The sequence below is a fragment of the Urocitellus parryii genome, chromosome 4, assembly GCF_045843805.1.
Source record: "Urocitellus parryii isolate mUroPar1 chromosome 4, mUroPar1.hap1, whole genome shotgun sequence".
In the NCBI taxonomy this organism is placed as follows: Eukaryota; Metazoa; Chordata; class Mammalia; order Rodentia; family Sciuridae; genus Urocitellus; species Urocitellus parryii.
This window is the reverse complement of record NC_135534.1, coordinates 49,680,394-49,703,566: the sequence shown is the minus strand read 5'-3', so window position 1 is coordinate 49,703,566 and position 23,173 is coordinate 49,680,394. Positions and strand designations below refer to the sequence as shown.

Genomic DNA, 23,173 nt, shown 5'->3' with positions numbered 1-23,173 from the left:
TTACATTTTATTATATTAGCATGCCACAAAATGAAACACTTAGGTAGAAATCTCAAAAAAATATTAAAAGATCTATATAAGGAAAACCACAAAACGAATGATATAAAAAATTAATAAAATAGAGAAGTATTTCATGTTCATGGATAAAAAGGCTCAATATTGTTAAGATGACAGTTTTTTCCCACCTTGATCTGAATTGAATGTAATCTCTCTCAAAATTTGAGCAAATTACTAGTCTAAAGTTTATATGGAGAGACGAAAGTTCTAGAATAGCCAATTTAATATTGAATAACAAAGTAGAAAGATGACGATACCTGATTTTAAGACTTATAAACACAGTCATTAAGGCAGTACAGTATGGAGAAAAGAACAAGTAAATCAAGTAAGTCAAGGGAATAGAATAACTTAGAAATAGACCCACATAAACATATTCAATTGATCTTTGACAAAGGAACAAACACAATATAACGAAGTAAAGATAATCTTGTAAAGTAAATGAAAAAATTGAACATATATATATCTCCACACAGAACTTACACCCATCACAAAAAAAGAATTCAAAATGAATCACAGACCCAAATGTAAAATGCAGAACATAAAATTCCTTGAAGATGACATACAAGAAAACCTGGATGACATTGGGCATGGAATGACATTTTAGATAGAACACCAAAGGCACAGTCCTGAAATAAATAATTGATAAGTTGGATTTCATTACAATTTAAAAAAATTATACAACTTCTACTCTGTGAAAGGCTCTGTCAAGAGAATGAGAGGACAAGCCAAAGACTGGAAGAAAATATTTGCAAAAGACAGATCTGATAAAGAACTGTTATAGAGTTCTCAGAGTTCTTTGCATATTTTATATAAGAAAATCAACAACCCAATTAAAAATGGGCAGAAGGCCTGAATACCTTGCCAAAGTAGATATACGGATGGCACATAAGCATATGGACAGGTATTCAACTTCATTTGTCAGTAGGGAATTGCAAATTAAAACAACAGTAAGATACCACTCTACACTTATTATGGTGGCCAAAAGCCAAAACACAGACAGCATGAAATGCTGATGAGGATGTGAACAACAGGAACCGCCATTCACTGCTGGTGGAAATGCAAGATACTATAGCCACTTTGGGAGACAGTTTGGCAGTTTCTTAAAAACCTAAACATTCTTACCACATGATCCAGCACTTTTGCTCCGTGGTTTTTATCCAAGTGAATTAAAATTTATGACCGTATAAAAACCTGCACAGTGATATTGTGGCAGCTTTATTCATATTTGCCCAAACTTGGAAGCAACCAAGATGTCTTTTAATAGGTAAGTTGATAAACTGTGGTACATTCAGACAATGAGATATTATTTGTGCTTAAAGAAATGAGCCATTAATTCATGAAAGTATGTAGAGGAAACTTAAATGCATATGACTAGGTAAAAGAAGCCAATCTTTTGGCAAAAGCTTCATACTGTATAATTCCCACTCTATGACCTTCTGGAAAAGGCAAAACTATGAAGATAATAAAAAGATGAATGGTTGACAGGGGTTGGTGGGAGAAAGGGACGAATAAGCAGAGCACAGAAAATTTTTAGGGCAATGAAACTAAACTGCATGATACAGCAATAAAGATATGTTTTCATTGTCCATTTATCAAAACCCATAGAATATGCAACACCAAGAGTGAAGCCTAATGTGGACTATGGTCTTTGAGTGATATGATGTGCCAATATAAGAAATGTGCCACATTGTTGTGGGTTGTTGATAGTAGGAAAGATTTTGCATATGCAGAGAAGGGATACAAGGAGTCTCGCTGTATCAGCTCAATTATTTGTAAACTAAAACTGCTCAAAAATAAATTTATTATTTTTTTTAAAAAGTCGTAATATGGACAAGTGGAATTGGATCCCTATTCCGTCATATTAAAAAAATAAGCTCCAAATGGATTGAAAACCTAAATGCAAGGGTAAAATTATAAACCTAATGGAAGAAGATATTGGAGAATACCTATGTGATCTCAGGGTGTATTTTGTTTGTTTGTTTTTTAAGCAAGATCACAAAAGGGAAAGCCATGGGAGAAATTGATGAAATTGACTAGGTGAAAGTTGTTTCTGGTAAATGACATATTCCAAAGGTAAACCTCTGGGTAACAGATAGGAGAAGATATTTATTAATGATGAGGTATTTACATTAGAAAATACTAAAAATCAGCAAGAAAAGAATAGGAAATGTACTGACAAAGATTCTGAGTAGGTAATTCACAGAAGGGAAAACTTGATACATTTATGAAAAGATGCCCAAATTTTCTAGTATTGAGTTAAAACAAGAAGATGTTACATTATAACTGTCAAACCAGAAACCATTAGAAAGTTCAGTAATAACAAGTACTGATGAGGATATAGGGAAACTAGGAATGCTTGTGCATATTTGATGAAATAAAAGTTAGGAATAACCATTCTGCAGAACAATCTGTTAGTACCTGGTTAAATTAATATAACTATGCCCATAATTTAACAACCCAGCAATCCCATCTCATGATTTATATTGTTGAAAAACCAAGATCACAGGTACAACAGCATGAGATTTTCCATTGCAGCAATGTTTGTGGAAGCAAAGAGCTAGAAGTCATAGAAGTGCCCGTCACTGGGAGAATGAATGGACAAAATGTGTTTGTGTTGTAAGCATAGTAAGGGACAGTAGGCAGCAGTTGGAAGCAACGAATTATATTCACATTTAGTATCACTGACATAGCTCAAACACACAAAGCCGAGTGAAAGAAACATTAAAACAAAGAACTCTATAATTTCAAGCATGCATATCCATGCACACAGACACACCCAGAACGACATTTATTCAATACTTAGAAGTAGGTACTAAATAGAGGGGGGACATGAAATTAGCATAAGACTATAATGGAAGATTGCCTTTCTTTGTCCAGGAATGAAATTATATGATGAATTGAGGAGTTCAAGTGACTTAATGCTATTGCTGACTATCTTAAAAAGAAAAGGAATTTTTAAAAACGGAATAAATACAACATTGGTACAATAATCTTTCCAGATCATATTTTAAAATTAAATGAGTAATTCAGATAAAGCACTTAACTTAGTGCCCAACACATGCTAAACACACAATAAATGATATCTATTAATGCTATTAACAGTATTCATGACATAGCTACAACCAACCAATTAAAGCTGGCACTTGAAACCAATTGGATATAGGTGGCTTCCCCCTAAAGATCAGTATATACTATACCATTATATATTAGAGGGGTGGACAAGTACCAGGGAGACCCAACAGCAAGCAGGCAGAAGAGTTGAAACAGCCTGAAGGAATGGGAAAGGCTAAGGTCTTATTTGTCGTATCCTAGGAAATTGTGATGATAAATTTGGGAGAAGGTTGATTAGTCCATGTTACGCATAAATAAAGTAGAAACTACACAACTTCAAATTCAAAGCACTTTGAATCTGGGAGAGAATGTATTTTGCTGTATTCCCTCCAAAAAGGTATTTTTCTTTGAATATTTTAAGTGGCAAAAATATAGCTGAATAACAAAGACCAACTATACAGTGTTTTATTTGGATTATTTCTTCCTGCTCCTTCTCTGAGTGGGACACGGGTTCTCTAGTGAAACAAGCAAGATCATCACCTAGTGGTCAGTTCCTCAAAGTGCTTTCACAAGGTCTGGTCTCTGAGAGTTTAGATGTGCCTGTGCTTGGCCTGGTGTTAATTCAGTGAGCATTGACTGGAACTCAATAATGCTAGGCACTATTCTGGTGGTGGGCTAACACAAAATGACAGGTTTCAAAATAAATTATGGGCTGAGCGCATGGCACACACCTGTAATCCTAGTGGCTCAGGAGGCTGAGCCGGAGGATGGCAAGTTCAAAGCCAGCCTTAGCAAAAGCAAGGCACTAAGCAACTTAGTGAGACCCTGTCTCTAAATAAAATACAAAATAGGGCTGGGTATGTGGCTCAGTGGTCAAGTGCACCTGAGTTCAATCCCCAATTCACAATAGAAATAAAATAAATAAATTATGGAGGTATCACTATGGAAACTAAGGAGTCCAGCCTAAGTGCTAATGTGTTTTAATATGTTTATTTTCCAATGGTTCTTTGTAGATCATAGATGAAGAAGAAACCCAATTTATGAGTAACTGCCCAGTTGCAGTCACCGAAAGCACCCCACGGAGGAGGACAAGAATCCAGGTGTTTTGGATAGCACCACCAGCAGGAACAGGCTGTGTGATTCTAAAGTAAGTAAACACAGACTCCTTATGGTACTCCATACTCCTTTCCCCAGTCTCTCCAGGCTTACTGGTGTGCTTGCAGAAAGAGATGTTGCTTTACTGGGGCATTGGGCAAGCTACATCATCTCTCCACCTTCTCGTATCTCCATTCCAAAATGGCAGCCTAGGCCATCATTGGTGAAGTGATACATAATGATTCATCTGCCTGAATCTGATTTCATCCTATTTTATCCAATAGGATGATTCTCCTGGCCATTCTCTATCTTGCTAGAGGTGGTAATGCTACTTAGGGTTGGTTAGGAAAAATAACCACCCAGGTGAAGATAATCTTTGATTTCTCCATGTGGAATTAGCACTTTTTCTTTTCTTAGAAATCCTAACCACTAGAATCCTTAAATTGTGCTTAGGTTAACCTCCTTTAGCCCCCAGCTCCACTTTGTCTTATCTTCTTTCTTATTCATCAAAATTCCCCTCTATTGCCACCTCCCTTCTGGCCTCCTGATCCTCCTCTTGGTGAGTTACATTAGGTGATAAGAGGTATTGACCAGCCCAAATCACTTTATTCTGAAAGGTAGCATTGTCACAAACCAGTGTCTCCAAAATTATGTGCCACAAAAGAATACTCTAGGAGATATAAATAGATGAGGAGGAAAATAATTTCTGCTGTCCAATAAGTTTATCAAATGCTGAATACTGGATCCCCTTATTGCACATTCATAACATGTCTTAGCATATGAAAAGTTTTTCAAAGTCTTGCCCCACCCCCCCCCAAAAAAATATCTGCTTAACTTGGTTTCACCCACCATATCCCAAACTTATTTGACCTTATATGAATTTCTTACATGTGGGGTGTGTGTGTGTGTGTGTGTGTGTGTGTGTGTGTGTTGACATTGGTTAGCATTCACTATATTGAGAAACAGCCACAATCTATTTTAAGTAGATTTAAAGGGCTATATGGAATGATGCTGTGAATTTAGGATTTCAAGCAGGCAAATATTCATGAGTAGATGGCGGGGTTCCAATCCTAGCATCCGAGAAGTCATTTTTTTCATGGAGGTAGAGGCTGGAAGCTTCCCAACCATCTTCCTCTTCTTTAAATCCCCTAACATCTTTTTTTATGTATTTGGTTCATTTGCCTAATGTGGACATTTCAACAGACTTCCCACTGTGGTTAATCCAGCCCATCCCTGAAGAGATGCTGATAAGAAAGTCTCCTTCCCAGGCAGTCCAGACACTGCAGTTTGCAGACTGAGTCTGGCTTATAGAAAAAAAGAAAAAAAAAAAAAACAGAGGTCTCTGGAAGCATTTCACCATAGCCCAAACTCAGCCCTGTCTTGTCTGGCCTCCCTTCACTGCCATCCATCTGGACATTATTTGTTTCTTTCTTAGTTTTATGCAAGTTGAGCATCCTTCCTCAGATTCATTGAGAAGTTTCGTTCTTGACATGAACCTACATCAATTTTTTAAATTAGCAATAGAATTTCTTAAATCAATCTTATCTACCAGCCACATTATTGACATGTATCTTATTGAAATGTGGGAAAAGGCACTGTGGGGGAGATGAATAAAAAACACTAAAATGAGTATAGAGGCTGGTTCAGAGCTTGATATAATGTATAGCAAAGACACCAGCTGCCATAACTGGCATTTGGCAGATACTCAAAGGCAGGCAGAAGAGTGAGGAAGCCGTGTAGTGGAAAAGAAAGGAAGGCTTCAGTCTGCTCCGTTGGGAGTTGGGTGGCCCTGGGAAGCTGGAGCAGGCAAATTAGAAGTAGAGCATCTCTTGTGATGAGCAAGGAGGGTGAATTTGGCTTCCTCTGGTTGGTCCTGAGTTCAAACTGGGGTAAGTGATGAGGGCAAAAATAGAGAAGTTGGCAGTCATTGATGGGTTCTTGATGTTGTAGGTCAACTGAGGCAGACCCAGGGGCTAGAGTTCTATTTTCCTTGTTATATAAAGTATATTTTGTGTCTCAGCCTGAAACGGATTCCCAACTTGGCTCTCTAGTACCCAAACCTCTATCCCTTGTTAGATGATCACTCCACCAAGCCAGGGGCTCTGAAGACAAGTTTGAAATTGTCAGGTCTGTGCAATGAGATGTGGCCCATTCCTTCTGGCCCACGTCTCTGTTTTTTGTTTTGTTTTGTTTTATCTGTTGTTCTCACAAACCAGAAGTATTTGATCTTTCTGGTGGAATCCAGAAAGGCATGCCTTGTTTACCCACTAACAACCAACATATGTGAACATATGTTGATCCATTAACAATTAACATATGTGTCTTGTTCATTCACTCATTTGACAGATGTGACTGAGCTACTATTTGCCCAGCCATCCAGGATGTCCAGGCCACCAAGATGGGTTCTTGGCCCTGGAGTTCTCACAGGTCAGATGGAGAGAGAGAAGAAAACAGCCAACACTTTCTATGTGCCAGGAATTCAGCTGCACATCTAGCAGGCTTTGGCTAGTGTGGTTCTTCACAGCAAAATATCCATATTTTACAAAGGAGGAGATGGGCCTCAGGGACTTAGACAGCTTCTTGAAGTCACACATCCATTGAATTCTAAATTCCTTGTTCTTCCTTTATTTCTTTCTGAAGAAGTTATATCTATAAGCTACAACTCTTCATTGAAGAAATAATAATTGAATAGTTAGGATAGAATTACAGTTATGATGTAACATTTCCAACAACACAAAAAGGAGTGAAATACAGAAAAATATAGAATACAGGAAAAGTGAAGAGTCCCTGACATCTGCCCCAATAAATCACAGTTTCCCAAACAAAGCCGCAGTAAATGCCAATTTGGTGTGTATGCTTTAAACCTTTTGTGCATTTATATTCGTAAAGGTCAACATAGAAGCACAGTTTCATTTTTGTGGGAGTTTAAATTTTCACACATGGTATTGCACTGTACACAAATGTCCTGAACTTGAATATTTTTTCCCTAAATAAAACAGATTGAGAGATGCCCAGATCAGTCCATATAGATCTACCTTTTTGTTGTTGTTGTTAAAAAAAAAAACCCAGTTACCTATAACCTCTGGTACAAATGTGTTAATTATTACATAGTTCATAAATAGATTGTTTCTAGTTTTTTATTATTACAAATAAAGTTATGATGAACATCCTCCATAAGCTGCCTTGTTGGACAAATATGCAAGCTATTGTCCACAGTAGATGCCAAAAATGAATCATAGAGGATGAACATTTATCATTTCAGTAGACACTATCAGAGTTTGTTCCAAAAGGCTTGCCAACCTAAATTCTCTCCCTGTGAAACAAGAGACTTTGTTCCTTGCTGACTCAATAGCCCTCAACATTATCAATCTTTAAGATGTTGCCAAAATGATTATCTTGTGTTTATTTACATTTTCCCTATTACTTGTATATTAGGAATTTTTTCATATTGTAGTACTCCTTCTGTGAATGGCCCATTCACATTCTTGTTCATTTTTCTAATAATGTGTCTTTTAAAAATTGATTTTGTATATTTTATCTTATATTATAAAAATATAAAATTTTAAAGTATTTATAAAACATTTTATATATAAATATAAGTTGTTTATAATACATCATTTTAATTAAAACACATTTCTATTTTAAATGTATTTCTATATAGCTCAGATAATAACAAACCTTTTATTATAAACTTCAAATATTTCTCTTCACCTCCCTTTTAATTTAGCTCATGGTTGTCTAATCATCCAAAAACTTAAGTTTTGATTTGACCAGTGGTATCCATATTTTCCCTATGGATTTTGATTTTTTTTATCTTGGTCAAACACACAAGGTTATATACTCCCAAATTTAAAATATTTGTATAGATTTTTCAAGTAAATTTCAATCTTCAATCTTCCTGGCATTTAATTTTGTAAATGGTTAGTATCTACCACAATAGGAAATGGATGGCATGTTCCAAATGAGGTGCCAAAGGAAAGCTGAGAAAGGGTCTATTTACAATGGTGTGGACAAAAGGGTAGGCCTGAAGGGGAATGGGGAGGAGATGCAGGGAATGGGGCGAAGACCACTTCTCGTAGGAGCCATGAGCGGAGACTTTTGATTTAGGGAAACAGCTAATATGAGGCAACCACACTGAGGTCCCAATCCCACTCCCTTTCTCTGCTTCCTGTGGGTTCTCCCCTTTGGCCTGGCCCCAACCATAAGGATCATGGAGCACATTGACCCAGTCCATAGAGAGCAGCCACTCAGGCAAAGACCAAGGTGTGGAGTGTGATGTCTGGAGGAGCAAACCCAAAACAACACCACAAATGAGAAATCTAAATCCATCTTGGTCCAAACTGGATAATTGTCCCATCCATTTATCAGATAATATATCCTTTCTCCAATGCTTTGAAATACTACAGTATCAAATACAAAATTTTTATACAACTCTGTTCAGTTCTATTGGTCTTTTTCAAATCTCTTCTTCTATGAAACCTACACCATTTTATAGCAAAATGTTGTTTTGATAACAAGTCAGCTCTCATTAATCTTTTAGTTCAAAATGTTCATGGTCACTCAAGCAGACTCATAATTCCAAGTTAATCATAGAATAAATCTATTATGTTCAATACAACCTTATATTGGAATTTTAAATGAATTGCACTGAATTAATAGTTGGAGGAAAAGTTGGCATTTCTAGCCTATGGTTTTCCAGTCAATGACATGACATACTCCTTTTTTGTTGTTGTTGTTGTTCAGGTCTTTCATGTGCTTCATAAAATTTTATGATTTTTTTTCATTTAGACTGTTCATTCTCATGAGGCTTCCCCCACCCCTGCCCCGTGGTTGATTTACAGTCTTGTTGCTTTCGTGAATGGGATCTTTTTTCCTCTTATGCTTTCTAAACACTGATGGTTTGTGTTTAGGAAAGCCATTGACTTTTGTACATGACAATGCTGAATCCCCTGGGATAGTTCTCATAGCTTGTTCTTTCATGCTTTGGGGATTGTAAATGTAAACAATCATATCTAAAAGTGCATACATATACTTTGTGTTTCTTTCTCACCTTTTAGTTTGTTATCTTGCACCTCTAATATGTTAGAGGTATTATAAAATTAGAAAATGGTATTCAGGCTTATTCTTTTTTTATTTGTTCTAATTAGTTATACGTGACAGTGGAATGCACTTTGATACACTATACATAGATGGAGTACAATTTCTCTTTCTTCTGGATGTACATGATATAGAATCCCACCAGACGTATAGTTATGTATGTACATAGGGTAACAATGTCTGGTTCATTCTACTAGTCTTCCTACTCACATACCTCCTCCCCTCCTTTCACACCCCTCTACCTAATCTAAAGTAGCTCTATTCTTCCCTAGCTGCCCCCCACTTCTTATTGTGAATTAGCATCCGCATATCCTAGAAAACCTTCAGCCTTTGGTTTTGGGGGATTGGCTTATTTGCTTAGCATGATATTCTCCAGCTCCATCCATTTACTGGAAAATGCTATAATTTTACTCATCTTTAAGACTGAGTAATACTCCATTGTGTGTGTGTACACACACACACACACACACACACACACACACACACACCACATTTTCTTTATCCATTCATCTATTGGAGGGCATCTAGGTTGGTTCCCTAGTTTAGCTATTGGGAGTCGAGCTACTATAAACATTGATGTGGCTGCATTGCTGTAGTATGCTGAATGGGAGTACATTGTATTTCACTTTTAAGTAAAATATGTAGTACTGTAGGTTTAAAATTGATGCCTTTAATAAGGTTGAAGGAGACCCTTTATCTAGCTAAGAAAGTTTCCTTCTTTTTTATGTTGAAGGCAGTATTTGAGAAACCTACCCACCAGTATTCCATGTGTACCTACCATGTGCCAAAAATATATACCAGGCACTGAGAAAGACTCAGAGTATAAATGATGATCCCAACTTTTAAGACACTTTCATTCTGGTCATGGTATAAATAAAAATCTGTATACAAAAACGAGCAAACCCAAGACAGACATGAACAAGGGACAAATTAAGCCTGGTTAGAATTTAGAGAGGAGATGAGTGAGGAGTGGAATAATCCGAGCTGCTTGGAAGCATTAGCATTTCTGTCTTAAAGGCAGTGTTAGGGTTTGGCTTAATGGATGGTAGGGAAAAGGTAATTCCAGGTGAAGGGAGTGGATAGAGTGAAAACTGAAGTGAGAACCTGAAGGTGAGTGTGAACGTAGCAGCCCTGGCAGATAGCAAGCAGAGATTAGAGGGTCTCTGGGTGCCAAAATTCATTGCTAAATCATAGAGGTCCTCCAATGTCAACACAAAAACATTGAACTGGATTCAAGGACAGCCAGGGAACCATCAGTGGTTGTTAAACAGTGGACTGATGCACTCTGAGGAAGTTTCACTACCAAGTTAATAAGGATGCTTCTTCAATCTGGCAAGGAAGTTCAGAACAGATGAAAAAAGAGACACCAGCTTTGTCACAGGGCCCTCGCTTGCAAGAAGCACCTTGGTGTTGCAATGCTTGGGTAGAGAGTAAGCTGCAGCCTGCCTACTGTCTGTAGATGGCAGCTGTTCAACCCACTTGGTGGGTTGCGTCTCTCTGTCCAAGACGGCTGGGGAGGCCAGCACACAGTGATTACCGTTTTCCTTTTGGCAAACCTGACATCATTTCCATTTTCCATTTGGATGCAAAGGACTTGAACATTTCTAAATTGCAAGCTTTCCAGGCAGCCTTCTTTAAAGGCTTCTCCCTACCAACGAATGGCCTGGGATGTAAGGTTCCCATAGTGTTCTATAACCCTGCAACACTCTTGCAGCCCATTACAGCAAAATAGCAACTGATGAAAAGAAACAGCCCCTGTGAGCAAAATAGATGTTTACAGACTCCCACCAGAAGTCCTGTTCCATTAAATCTGACACGTTTTGTCTCCTGAAGTGATCCTCTCTTTTCATGAATTTATTATCTCTGGGTAGATTTACTTCCTGGAAGGATTATTCTTCTCCCGAGGACACAGTAATTTGGTGAACCAGTTGGGAAATTCAACTTTATGAAACAGTGACTGGTTACCACAGCAATAATAGCCAAACGGTCCTCCAATGCATTTGTGTGTTACAAATACTTATTTCATCCTTTTAGCAACCTTGTGATAGAGCTGCTAAAGAGGAAGCTGAGGCACAGAGAGGTTAGGTAATTTGCCCAAGGTCAGAGTAGATGACAGATATGGGTTTCAAACAGAACCTTCTATGCTCCAGAGCCTGTGATCTTAATACCTCACTCCGCCATCTCAGACTGGTGCCAGGATTTGGTTGCACCCTGATGCCTTGTCTCCCTGTTTCATTAGCAGCCAGGTATTGGCCATGGGGCTTGTAAAGGTCTCTGCTGTCACCTGCTTTGCATTGGGTTACTTGTTCCTAGACACTTCTCACCTTTCCCTTGCAAGAACCTCCTAATCTATCACACTAGCTCCTGCCTGCTGGTCCCTCTCATTCTAGTTAAGACTTGCTGTTTTCCTTGGCAGCTGAGTCACATCACTTGCCTAACAAACTCCAACAGACCCTCCATCACCTTAAGATGAAGTTCAAGTCCTGGTGAGAACATGTAAGCCCCCACCCCATGTCCTACAGCTGAGTCCCCGATTGGCCCTCCACAGCACCCCTCCCTTTCTTCTCTGCTCATTTCTTTAATAACATGCTGCGTGCCTCCTGTATACAGGCACTGAAGACTCAGAGGCTGTCTTTGAGGTTATCACCATCTAGGGGTAACAAACAAATAAATCAAATCAGGTGCAGTTCTCAAATCCAAAAGATTTTTCATTACTTCTTTAGGGACAAAACCTGCCCAGAACACACTTGATCTGCTATATAGTCTTTTAGTATAAATATTAATGTGTTTGAGTGTGAAATTCTGCCAGGTCCTCAGCAGGTGCCATATATATATATTATGCATTATATTATGCATTATATGTTCTTTCTGAAATCCCCAAATATTCTGAATTCCAAAACACCTCTGACCTCAAGGATACCAGATAAGGGACTTTGGCCCTGTTGACACAATCCAGGGTAGGAAATCAGTAATGCAAGCATCTCTCGGGTGCTGCAGAGTGAGGAAGCAGCCCTCTGGCAGAACTGGTTTCCACAAAATGTTAAGGGACAATGTATTTCTTGCCAGTGAAATAACCTCTTCCTAGCTGCAGCCACTATAAGATCTGAGAACCCACTCAGTGTTTCCTGTGGCTAAAGAAACAAGTCAGAAATCCTCAGCATGACGCTCAATGTTCTTCAAGACTTACTCCAAATGTTTTTTTTTTTCTTTTTTCTTTTTTTGCAGTGCTGGGATGGAACCCAGGCCTTGCACATGCTAGGCAAGCACTGTACCACTGAGCACCACCCCCTGTCCTCCTTTACAGGCTCATTTCTAGGAATTCTTGCCCACACAGGACTCTGATCAATTTCACCACTCTTTGTGGCCCGAAAGCAGGGATTGGTAAACCACAGCCCATGGGCCAAATTCAGCTTACTGCTTTTTTTTTTGTTTGTTTCATTTTATAAATAAACCTCTATTGGAACATGGCCACATTCCTTTATTTACATATTGTTTAGGGATTTTATTTTTCACAATACAGCAACAGAGTTGAAATGCTGCAGCAGAGACCATGTGGCCTACAAAACCTAAAATATTTCTCATCTGGCTCTTTGTAGAAAAAAATTCACTGGTCTCTGCTCAAATGCATACTCAAGTGCTAGGGATTTAGTAATTATTGATTTTGGGCCTAGGTTGTCCCTAAAATCCAGCTGAAATATAAAGCTTGTCAAAGGGAATTAATTTGGGAAGCCATTTTTGGGAGCCCGTGTGAGGGGTGGGGAAGCAATTTAGTTAAGTGCTATGGACTTGGCCATCACTGCAGGCAACTGGTGCTTGATCCCACTGGGGCCTTTGAGGAAGTGTTGTAATGTGTGCATCAGAACAATGTACCCAGGGCAAAGGGAGGAAGCCACTACCCAGTGCCCTCCTTCCTCCATGGAACCAGGGTGGATGGCTCTATAAGCATGAACTCTTCTGAGTTGCATACTTGTGTTAGGCAGATTCTCAATACTTGCTACAGTAGCAGAAAAGATCTGGGACATGAAGCAAGAGGTATAGGAGGTGGGCAAGGTACACATTATGCAATTACAGTGGGCAGAGCTATTCACTGCAATAATGGTAGACATCAGAGTTGGACTGAGAGGATGTGAAGAGGTGCATAGAGTGCCTCCTGCCTCGATCCCTATGTTAAATCTTATTTCCAATGTGGATGTTAGGAGATGAGCCTTTGGGAGGGTAATTAGATGATGAGGGTGGAGCTTCATGAATAGGGTTGGAGCTTTCAGAATTGGAGATGAGAGCCTGCTCACTCTGCTCTCCACCACGGAAGGTTATGAGAAAACAACCATCTATAAACTAGACACTGACTAAACACTGTCACCCTGATCCTGGACTTCTGGCCTCCAGAACCAGGAGAATTAAATTTCTGTTGTTTCTGAGTCATCTAGTTTATGGTATTTTGTTACAACATCTCTAACAGATTTTTTTTTTTTTTTTAGTCGTGTCAGGCACTGAACCCAGGGTCTTGTGCATGCTAAGCAAGTGCTCTACTGCTGAGCCATATCCCTAGCCCCTGCCCTAACAGATTAAGACAAAGCCCAATATATTGATTAATCAAATAATAGCATAAGTAGCCTATATTTATGTCTAAGCTAGATGCATTGCATGGCTGGTCTGAATCCTTATAAAAGCCCCACAGGATCTTTACTATATCATTCTCATTTTGTTGAGGAGAAAATGAAGGTTTAGAGAGTTTATATTCAGGTCAATAAGGCAGTTAAGTAATTGAGTAATGGGGCTGGGACTTAAGCCCACTTCCACCCAAGCCCTTGTTGTTGAACTAATCATCAACAAATTACACTGACCGAGACTGACTCCCCTCCCCTCCCCCCTCACTTTCTTCCTCAGTTGGTCTGTAGGAGCAGAGCAGAGTCCCTCCTGTAAATCAGGGGTCCCTGGATTGCCTATTGGGGAAGATGTTGTTCCCTAAGTGAGGAAATTAAATGCCATTTAGAAAAAGGAAAATGAGCCCTGGGACCTGGCCAAAGAAAGACTTATTAGTAGGAAGAGAGGGTGAGTATTAAAGAGGATTAGCTGGTGCTCATAACTTCACAGGGCTCACCGATTCTTTTTATCTAAGAGAAGAACAACACAGAGAACCAATATGAGGTGACTGTGTGACTTAGAGAAAAATGGCAGGTTAGGGGGATCTGTGATTGGAGTGACACGCCACAATTTTTCTGGCATTAGGTAGCAAGAAGAACCAGAGATTCCTTTGTAGTAAGTCAAGGGGCTTCACTTGAGGCAGGCTAGAATCTTAGCCACACTAACCAACAAAGAAGCCAGGAACCTACAGATAAGGGGTGGGAAAGCCTGATCCAGCAAACTGGCTGACCCTTGGGAGCATTTGGAAAGACCAATGCCATGGCTAAAAGGCAACATGTTTGCTTCAGGAGACACAGATGCCCCAGGACCTATCATCCAACAGGTGGAATCCAGATGCTAGGGGTTCCTGGAAGGCCAGCTGTGGCACATGTCCAGGGGAACAACCCAATGACAGCAGAGTTTCATTCAGCAGCTGAGATCCCAGGTGCAGGATCCAGCCCCTGGGAGGAAGCTGGCAAGGATTAAACAAGAAGTACCAGCTGCCGAGGAGCAGGCGCTAGACAGAACTGCAGGCACAGCAGCAAACGGAAGCTCAGGTGGAAAAACTGAAGCCCCAGTCTGTGGATGGTGCCAACATGATGCAGACCCAGGGGGTGACTGCAACTTGAGGGGCATGCAAAAGCCTATGGCCCACCCCAGTTGTGCACCAAGGACCCCTGGGTGGAGCAGGGTTGCCAAAATATTCTCTGCATGTTTTGACCCTGTAAATATTTTTTTTAATTGAGGTTAAATTCACATGATATAAAATAAACCATTTTAAAGTGATCATTTCAGTAGCATTTAGTATTTCACAATTTACCTAATTCCAAAATATGTCCTTTACCCCAAAGTAAAGCCCATGACTCCCAGAGCAGATTTCCCCTGTTCTCTTCCTCCATCAGCCTATAGCAACCGCCGAGCTGCATCATCTGTCTATGGAGTTGCCTAGTCCCAATTTTTTATATAAATGGAATCATATGAGACCTTTTATGCCTGGCTTTATAAATTTAACATAATGATTTTGGGGGTTCATTCATGTTGTAACATGTATCAGAAAAGTTGTCTCTCAAGTGTCCATGGGGGCTTATTTCCAGGACCCCTCACAGATGCCAAAATTTGAGGATGCTCCATCTTCTTACATAAAATAGTATGTTGTATTACCTGCATTTAACCTATGTGCCTTCTCCTGTATACTTTAAATCAACTTGTAATGCCCAACACAATGTAAATTCTATGTAAATAGTTGTTACACTGTATTTTCAGGGAAAATGACAAGGAACCAAAGTTCATGTGGGCTTGATATAGACATAATTTTTTTCAAATCTTTTGATATGCAGTTGATTAAATCTGTGGAAGTAGAACCCACAAAGGGCCAACTATATTTTATTCATTTAAATAGCTATATAGTATTCCATCCTATGGGTATTCCTATAGCTATGGATATACCACAATTTGTTTATATCTGTGAACATTTTGACATGAGATAATCAAAGGATAAAAATAAGAACATTGGGCACCAATGAAAAAGCACCAAATATCGTAACTATATCCTGTATTTTTTTAACCGGATAATAAACATAGTCAGCATGTTGCCCCACTCCTGAGTCTCAACCCTTCCCTAGCAAGGACAATAATGACTCTAAGAGTAGAAAAGGACACAGAGATTGTTCTACACCTACAATCCTGCATGGCTTAACAATGGGGATATGTTTGGAGAACTGCATTATTAGGAAATTTGGGCCTGTGTGAACATCCTACAGTGTAGTTACACAAACTAATAGAGCCATGACATCACTAGGTGATATATTTTTATGGGACCACTGTCATGCATGGGACTTGTCATTAACCAAACTGTCATTATGCAGAGTGTGACTGTATTTGGTCTTTCATGGTCATGAAGTAAGTGTGAAACAGCGTGACATATTTCATCCTGTCACCAAGGTGTCTTGATTAGATCTTTTACACCCATATGTGACGACAGTGTAACAGTAATATAACTGGGCATTCCTTACTTCCCCTGGAAGAAGCGAGGGCTGAAGCTCAGTAAGATGCAAATGATGCTCACAGATGAGCAGAGATCCTTGATGCTGTAGAAAACTCCTTTCCTCCATCTCATCACTATTCATTCTCAACCACTAATCAAAGAATTGTCCCTAAATTATTTGCATCTCTACAAGCCTGATTGCCACAGAGAATACCCAACCTCAAGCCAGTGAAGAAATGAGATTACATAACAAAAATGTTCCCTACTCTCTCCATGATTAATTATTGTGGGTTGATTTCAGCTCCATTTTTTTTTTCTTGGGCATTTCTCTAACAGTTCACATTTAACAGCTCCTGGAAGCTGGGAAAACAGAGGAGAAAAAGCTCCTTTATGTCTTAGTTCTGTGCTATTCATAAATGAAAATCATTGTTAATTTAGAGTTTGACAGCTGGGGTGCATTTGTAAGTCTGGGGCAGCTGTCATCAGAGCTCCAGCTTATTTTTCAAACAGATGTTTAATTTGACTTTAGTGCTAGTGCCAGTTTTTGAGGAGAAAGAGAAGGGGAAGCCGAAACAGAAATAATCATGATATTCATCATTTGGTTTCTTTTCAAAACATAAATCGTCATGATTAACATTGACATCAGAATTGCTCTAATTGCAGTTTGGGGGGCGCAGGATCAGTTAGCTATCATCTCCCACATGGTCCAAAGTCCAGTTTTCGGTTTGAGGGTTTTTGTTTGTTTGTTTGTTTGTTTTTAAGTCAGAGGCTGTTTTGTGGTCATTACACCCAGACTCTGATCAACATCCCCAGCTACCCAGAGAAGCCTCCCAGAGTGCAAGGGAAATTGGGGAGTGATAAAGGACGGGTGACCGGGCCACAACCCCAGATGTATGCTGCAGAGCTGATGTGCAGCTCTGGAATCAGGAGACCTGTGAAAGCAAACCGAGCCCCTGATGCAGCAGCCGAGCTCTCCCACTCTTTCATATCTACCCTGCTTATGCGGCCAGGCAGCTGGCTTTGTGCGTGCTCACAGTGTGCAAATTGGTCTCAGTGTATAAAATTAAACACATCTGTGGCTCTGGGTAGAAATCTGATGAGTCAGTATGTACTCGGTCGGCCCTGCTGTTCCAGTCCACATGCTCAGAAGAATCTTCCTGCACACCAGCTGTGTTGCTAGGTAAACCCACTGCCAGGGTCTGCTTTCTTTCCTCGTCCTGTTTATGTGTGTGGCTTTCAGTGGTCTCATTTGGCTTTGGATTTGACTTTTTATGTGTCCCATCCATTGACAATGCCTCGGTAGTGGAAACATCCTAGGCAATAATACACGTATTAGATTTCTATTTTGTTTCTTGTACATTGAGATGGAAAACTCACCTTTCCTTCTTCATCAGTTAACAGCTTGTTATGTGCCATTCTTTAAAAAAAGGGGGGGTGACAAATTGAATCCTAGCTCTGCAATCAAAATTTGATAGCCATGAACCTCAACCTCAACCTCACCCAACCAGTGCGAGAAGCCACAGTGGATGCTCTAAACAGAAATAGATATGTTGGACTCTGAGAAACAACTGACTCAAAAGGGTGGCCCGTGGGCCTTTTAAGGAAATGGATTGTTTGAAGATTTTTTAGTTAGGAAGCATTTCTTCCTTAACTATAGAAAAACCAGACTTCTGCTAAAGTTGACTTCCCAAGAATTTAGGAGGAATTCTTAGGGACTTAAAATGTAAACCCCAAACCACAGGCTGTTGCCACCTCAGCCATGTTCCTGGGTCTGCACTCTGAATCTCTCCCCTGGATGAGCTCTGTCTCCACTTTTCCTCCAAGCTTTAGCATGACTTTAGGTCATCCCATAACACCCACATCACAGCTGAGGCCAAATGACAGTGGCCATTCAGATGTTGGTGAAAACTAAGGGAGTGCTACCAAACTCCCCAGAGGAGCTCCATACCTCCATACGTAGGGTATAGGTTTTGCTGCTCTCGGGGTTCACAAACTCAAGGTCATCTTAGGGGTTCCCTGCTCTCAGCTCCTCACCTGTCTCAACTTTGGTGGACATCAGGCTCCCTACCTAACCTCAGTGTCTCATTTTCTTCCCCCCAAAGAATGCCCCTGTTCAAGTTCCAGTTGCCCAAAATTCAAGAGCCAACTGCCTTCTAGACTAGGCTATTTAACATCCTAGTTAAGAAGGTGAACTCTCAGGTCTGAGATGGAGTTCCACACGACAATGAGTAATTCATGTCAGGCAAGTCATTTAAATTTGTTTTGGGGGACTAGGATGTAGCTCAGTGGTAGTGTGTGCTTACCTAGCAGGCATGAGGCCCTGGGTTTGATCCCCAGCAACACACACACACACTCACACACACATACACACACGATAAGAAAATTTGTCTATTTTTAATCAATACCTATAAACTGTACCTATTAATGTGGTTTAATATTGATATTTCCATATAAGCTTATAGCATGCATTGATCAAATCCAGCCTCTCTTTTTATACCACATACACACTTCCCCAACTTCTAGTTACCACTGGTCAATTGAACTTCCATATATAAGAAAGAACATGAAGTATGGATCTTTCTGTTTGACTTATTTCAGTTCACATTTTCTGAAACTGATAGAATTTCATTCTTTAAGACAGAATAATATCCCATTGTGTACAAATGCCATGCCTATGTGAAGAGTGCCACTATAAATAGGAGCATACAGGCATCTCTGTGCTATGCTGATTTCATTTCCTGTACATACATAACTAGAAGCAAGATAGCTGTATCATGATAGATCTGTTTTTTGTTTTTAGAGGAATCTCCATACTGTTCTCCCTACTTGCTGAACTAATTTACATTCCCACCTACGTGTATGCATGCAGACCTCTTTCTTCATAACCTCATCAGCATTTTCTCTATTTTGTAATAGCAATTCTAATTGGGGCGAGATGGTATCTCACTCTAGTTTAGATTTGCATTTCCCTAGTAGCTAATGATATTGAGCATTTTTGCCTATGTTTGTGGGCCATTTGTAGACACTTCTTTTGAGAAGAAGATCTTCTTTTGAGATCACTTGCCCTTTTTTAATTGGAATACGAGGTTTTGTGTGCTCGGTTTTTTGAGTTCCTTATGTTTTCTGGATATTAACCCTCAGTCAGATAAATAGTTAGCAAATATTTTGTTCCATTCTGTAGATTATCTCTTCAGCTGGTTGGTGGTTTCTTTTACTGTGCAGAAACTTTTCAATATGATGCAATTTCATTTGTCATTTTTTTGCTTTGGTTTTCTGTACTTTTTGAATTCTATCTAGAAAGTCACTGCCTGTCCCAGTGTCTTAGGGCACTTTCATGTCTTGAAGTGCTTCCCCTATGTTTTCCTTTAGTAGTTTCTGGTCTTACCTTTAGGTTTTTGATCAATTTTTAGTTGACTTTGATACAGGATGAGAGATAGGGGCCAAGTTTCAATCTTCTCCATGTAGCTACTACTCAGTTCTGCTCAGTTCTTCCAACACCATTTATTGAAGAGCCTGTCCTTGTTTTTTGGTGTCTTTGTTAAGAATTAGTTGGCTGTAGATTCATGGTATCTTTCTGGGATCTCTATTCTACTAAACTATTTTTATGCCAATAGGGTGCTCTTTCGGTTACCCAGACTTTGTCTTAAAATCAGGCATTGTGATGCCTCCAGCTTTGTTCTTTTTGCTTAAGTTTGCTTTGGCCAATTTGTAGTTTTGTGCTTCCATATGAATTTTAGTATTGTTTTTTCTAGTTCTATGAAGAATGACACTGGTATTTTAATAGGGAATACACTGAGTCTGTAGTTCACTTTGAATAGTATGGATATTTTAACAACCTTAATTCTTCCAAAAACAAATTTTCTGAATTTGTTTACCAGTTCTAATAGTCTTTTGGTGAAATCTAGGTTTTTCTATATTATAGATTATACATAGAGAATATTATATGATTATACATATATAATCATATAATCATATAATAATATTATATCATATCATCTTCAAACAAGCATAGTTTTATTTTCTTTCTTCCTATTTGCATGCTTTTTATTTCTTTCTCTTGCCTAATTGTTCTAGCTAAACTTCTGGTACTATTTCAAGTAAAAGAAATGAGAGTGAACATGCTGTCTTGTTCCTGATCTTAGAGGAAATGTTTTCAGCTTTTCACCATTCGCTATGATGTTAGCTGTGGGTTTGTCCTAAGTAGTCTTTATTATGTTGACATATAATCTTTCCATATCTAATTTATTCAGAGGTTTTATTATGAAGACAGGGATACTAAATTTCATCAAATGGTTTTTCAGCTTGTATTGAGATAATCATATGATTTTTATCCTTCATTTTGTTGATGTGATGTACTATTTGTTGATTTGCATATGTTGAACCATCCTTGCAATCCTGGGATGAAACCAACTTGATCATGATATTTTCACTGTGCTGTTGAATTCTATTTATGAGTATTTTATTGAGAATTTTGCATCTGTGTTCATCGAGGATATTGTTCTATAGTTTTCTTTCTAATTTATTTTTTTGCTGTTGTATCCTTTTTTGTTTTGGAAACAGGATAATGATATAATGCTGATCTCACAGAGTGACTTCAGAAGGGTTGGGATGGCCTTTCTTTCTTATTAGTACACCCTCCTCCAATCCGCTTCCTCTTCTCTAATAGTTTCCCTTCTACTTTCATGTCATCTCTTTCCCCCTAAATTCCACATAGGAGAGAAAACACACTGTATTTGCCTTTCTGAGTCTGGCTTATTGAGCTTAACATGATGATGATGATCTCCAGTTCCATCCATTTTCCTGCACGTGACATGATTTTGTTCTTCTTTGTGGTTTTCTCCCTTTCAGTTCTTTGAAATAATTTAGGAAGAATTGGCATTACTTTTCCTTTAAAACTTTGGTAAAATCCACCAGTCCTGGCTTTCCTTGTCTAGACACATAGTACTGATTCAATCTCTTTACTTACTATTGTTCTATTTTTTTTAATGTCCTTGTGGTTCAGTTTGGGTAAGTCATGTGTGTTCAGAAATTTGTTGTATCCTTTTCTTGTTTTGGAAACAGGGTAATGATGTAATGCTGACCTCATAGAATTTGTCATTTCTTCTCTAGGCTTTCTAATTTGTTAGCATATAGATTTTGATAAAAACCCCAAATGACCTTTGGTATTTCTGATACTAGTTGTAATATCTCCACTTTACCTGTATTTGTTCTGGTCTTCTCTTTTTTCTTGGTTATTCTAAAATGTTGTCTATTTTGTTTATCTTCTCAAAGAACCAACTCTTCATTTCACTGATCTTTTAGTTTATTTTAGCTTATTTAGTTTATTTAAGTCTCTATTTAGTTTATGTCTGTTCTTATCTTTGGCTTGGTTTGTTCTTGCTTTTGTAAGTACTGATGATACATCATTATGTTTTCTGAAATTCTCAATGTTTTTATGTCGGCATTGCTATAAACATTTATCTTGCTGCATCACACAAGTTTTGGTATCTTGTGTTTCTATTTAAGTTTGTTTTTGAGAAATTTTTAAACTTCCTTTCTTACTTCCTGGATAATCCACTGTTTGTTGAAAAAATATATTATTCAGTCTCTAAGCATTTGTGTAATTTCTAAAATTCCCTTTCTTGTTGGATTTTAGTTTCATTTCTTGGTGATCAGAAAAGATACAAGATATGATTTCAATCTTTTTGAATTTGTTGCAATATATATGGTCTATTCTAGAGAAGGTTCCATGCACTGATGAAAAGAATGTGTATCCTGCAGCTGTTGGATGGAATGTCCTATTATGTCTGTTAAGTCCATTTGATCAGTGTATAGTTTAACTCTGATTTTTTTGTTGTCATTGTTGGCTTTTTTTGGTCTGGATGATCATTCCATTGATGAAAGTAGGGTACTGAAATCCCTCATTATTATCATCTTGGAGCCTATCTCTCCCTTTAGGTATATTGGTTTTCATAAATTGTGTGCTCTGATATTAAGCACATATAGACTTACAATAATTTTATCTTCTTGTTGAATTGATCCCTTGATCATTCTATTGTAACCTATTTTGTCTCCTAAATTTTGTCTTAATGCCTATTTTGTCAGATACAAGTCTATCTACTCCTGCTTGCTTTAAAGGTTTCATTTGCTTGGATTATTGTTTTACGTTCTTTCACTTTTTCTCTGTATGTTTTCACTGGAGAGGTGAGTTTCTTAGAGGCTACATATTATTGGTCTTTTTCCTCTGTTCAGCTAGTCTATATCTTTTAATTGGATGATTTATTCTGTTTACATTCATGGTTGTTATTGATAAGTAAAGTACTTACTCCTTTCATTTTATTGATTTTCTACTACTTTGTTTTGGATATTCTTTTCTTGCTCTCTTGTTTATCTTTATGGTTTGATGGTTTACTATGTTGATGTTTGATTCTTTCTTTACTCTTTCATGTGTCCAGTCTTCTAGTGGGATTTATACTTTCACATGATTTCATGGTGATAGTTATCTTTCTTTCACTTCTGGACATAATGTTCCCCTAAGCATCTTTTGTAAGGCTAGAATGGTCATGAATTCCCTCAGTTTTGCTTGTCTCAGAAGGACTTATATTTCTTCATTTCTGAAGGATAGTCTTGCTGGGTATAATATTTCTAGTTGGCAGAGTTTTTTTTATAATTCTTGTTATCCTGCATTGAAATTTGCACATATGGTGAATCAGGTGTCATTAGCACTTTTATGGTGTAGCCACCTTAGTACGCAGCTTTATCTTGAAGATGGGTCTTGGGGCATCA

General features: G+C 38.5%; 1 protein-coding gene across 1 annotated transcript in view; it reads left to right on the top strand.

Annotated features, from left to right (window-relative positions):
- Positions 1-23,173, top strand: part of Spon1 (spondin 1) — a 259,445-nt gene that overhangs the window by 65,017 nt on the left and 171,255 nt on the right. The window contains exon 3 of the mRNA XM_026395892.2: positions 4,122-4,255. Coding sequence (XP_026251677.2) covers positions 4,122-4,255 — 134 coding nt within the window. The remainder of the gene's footprint in view (positions 1-4,121; positions 4,256-23,173) is intronic.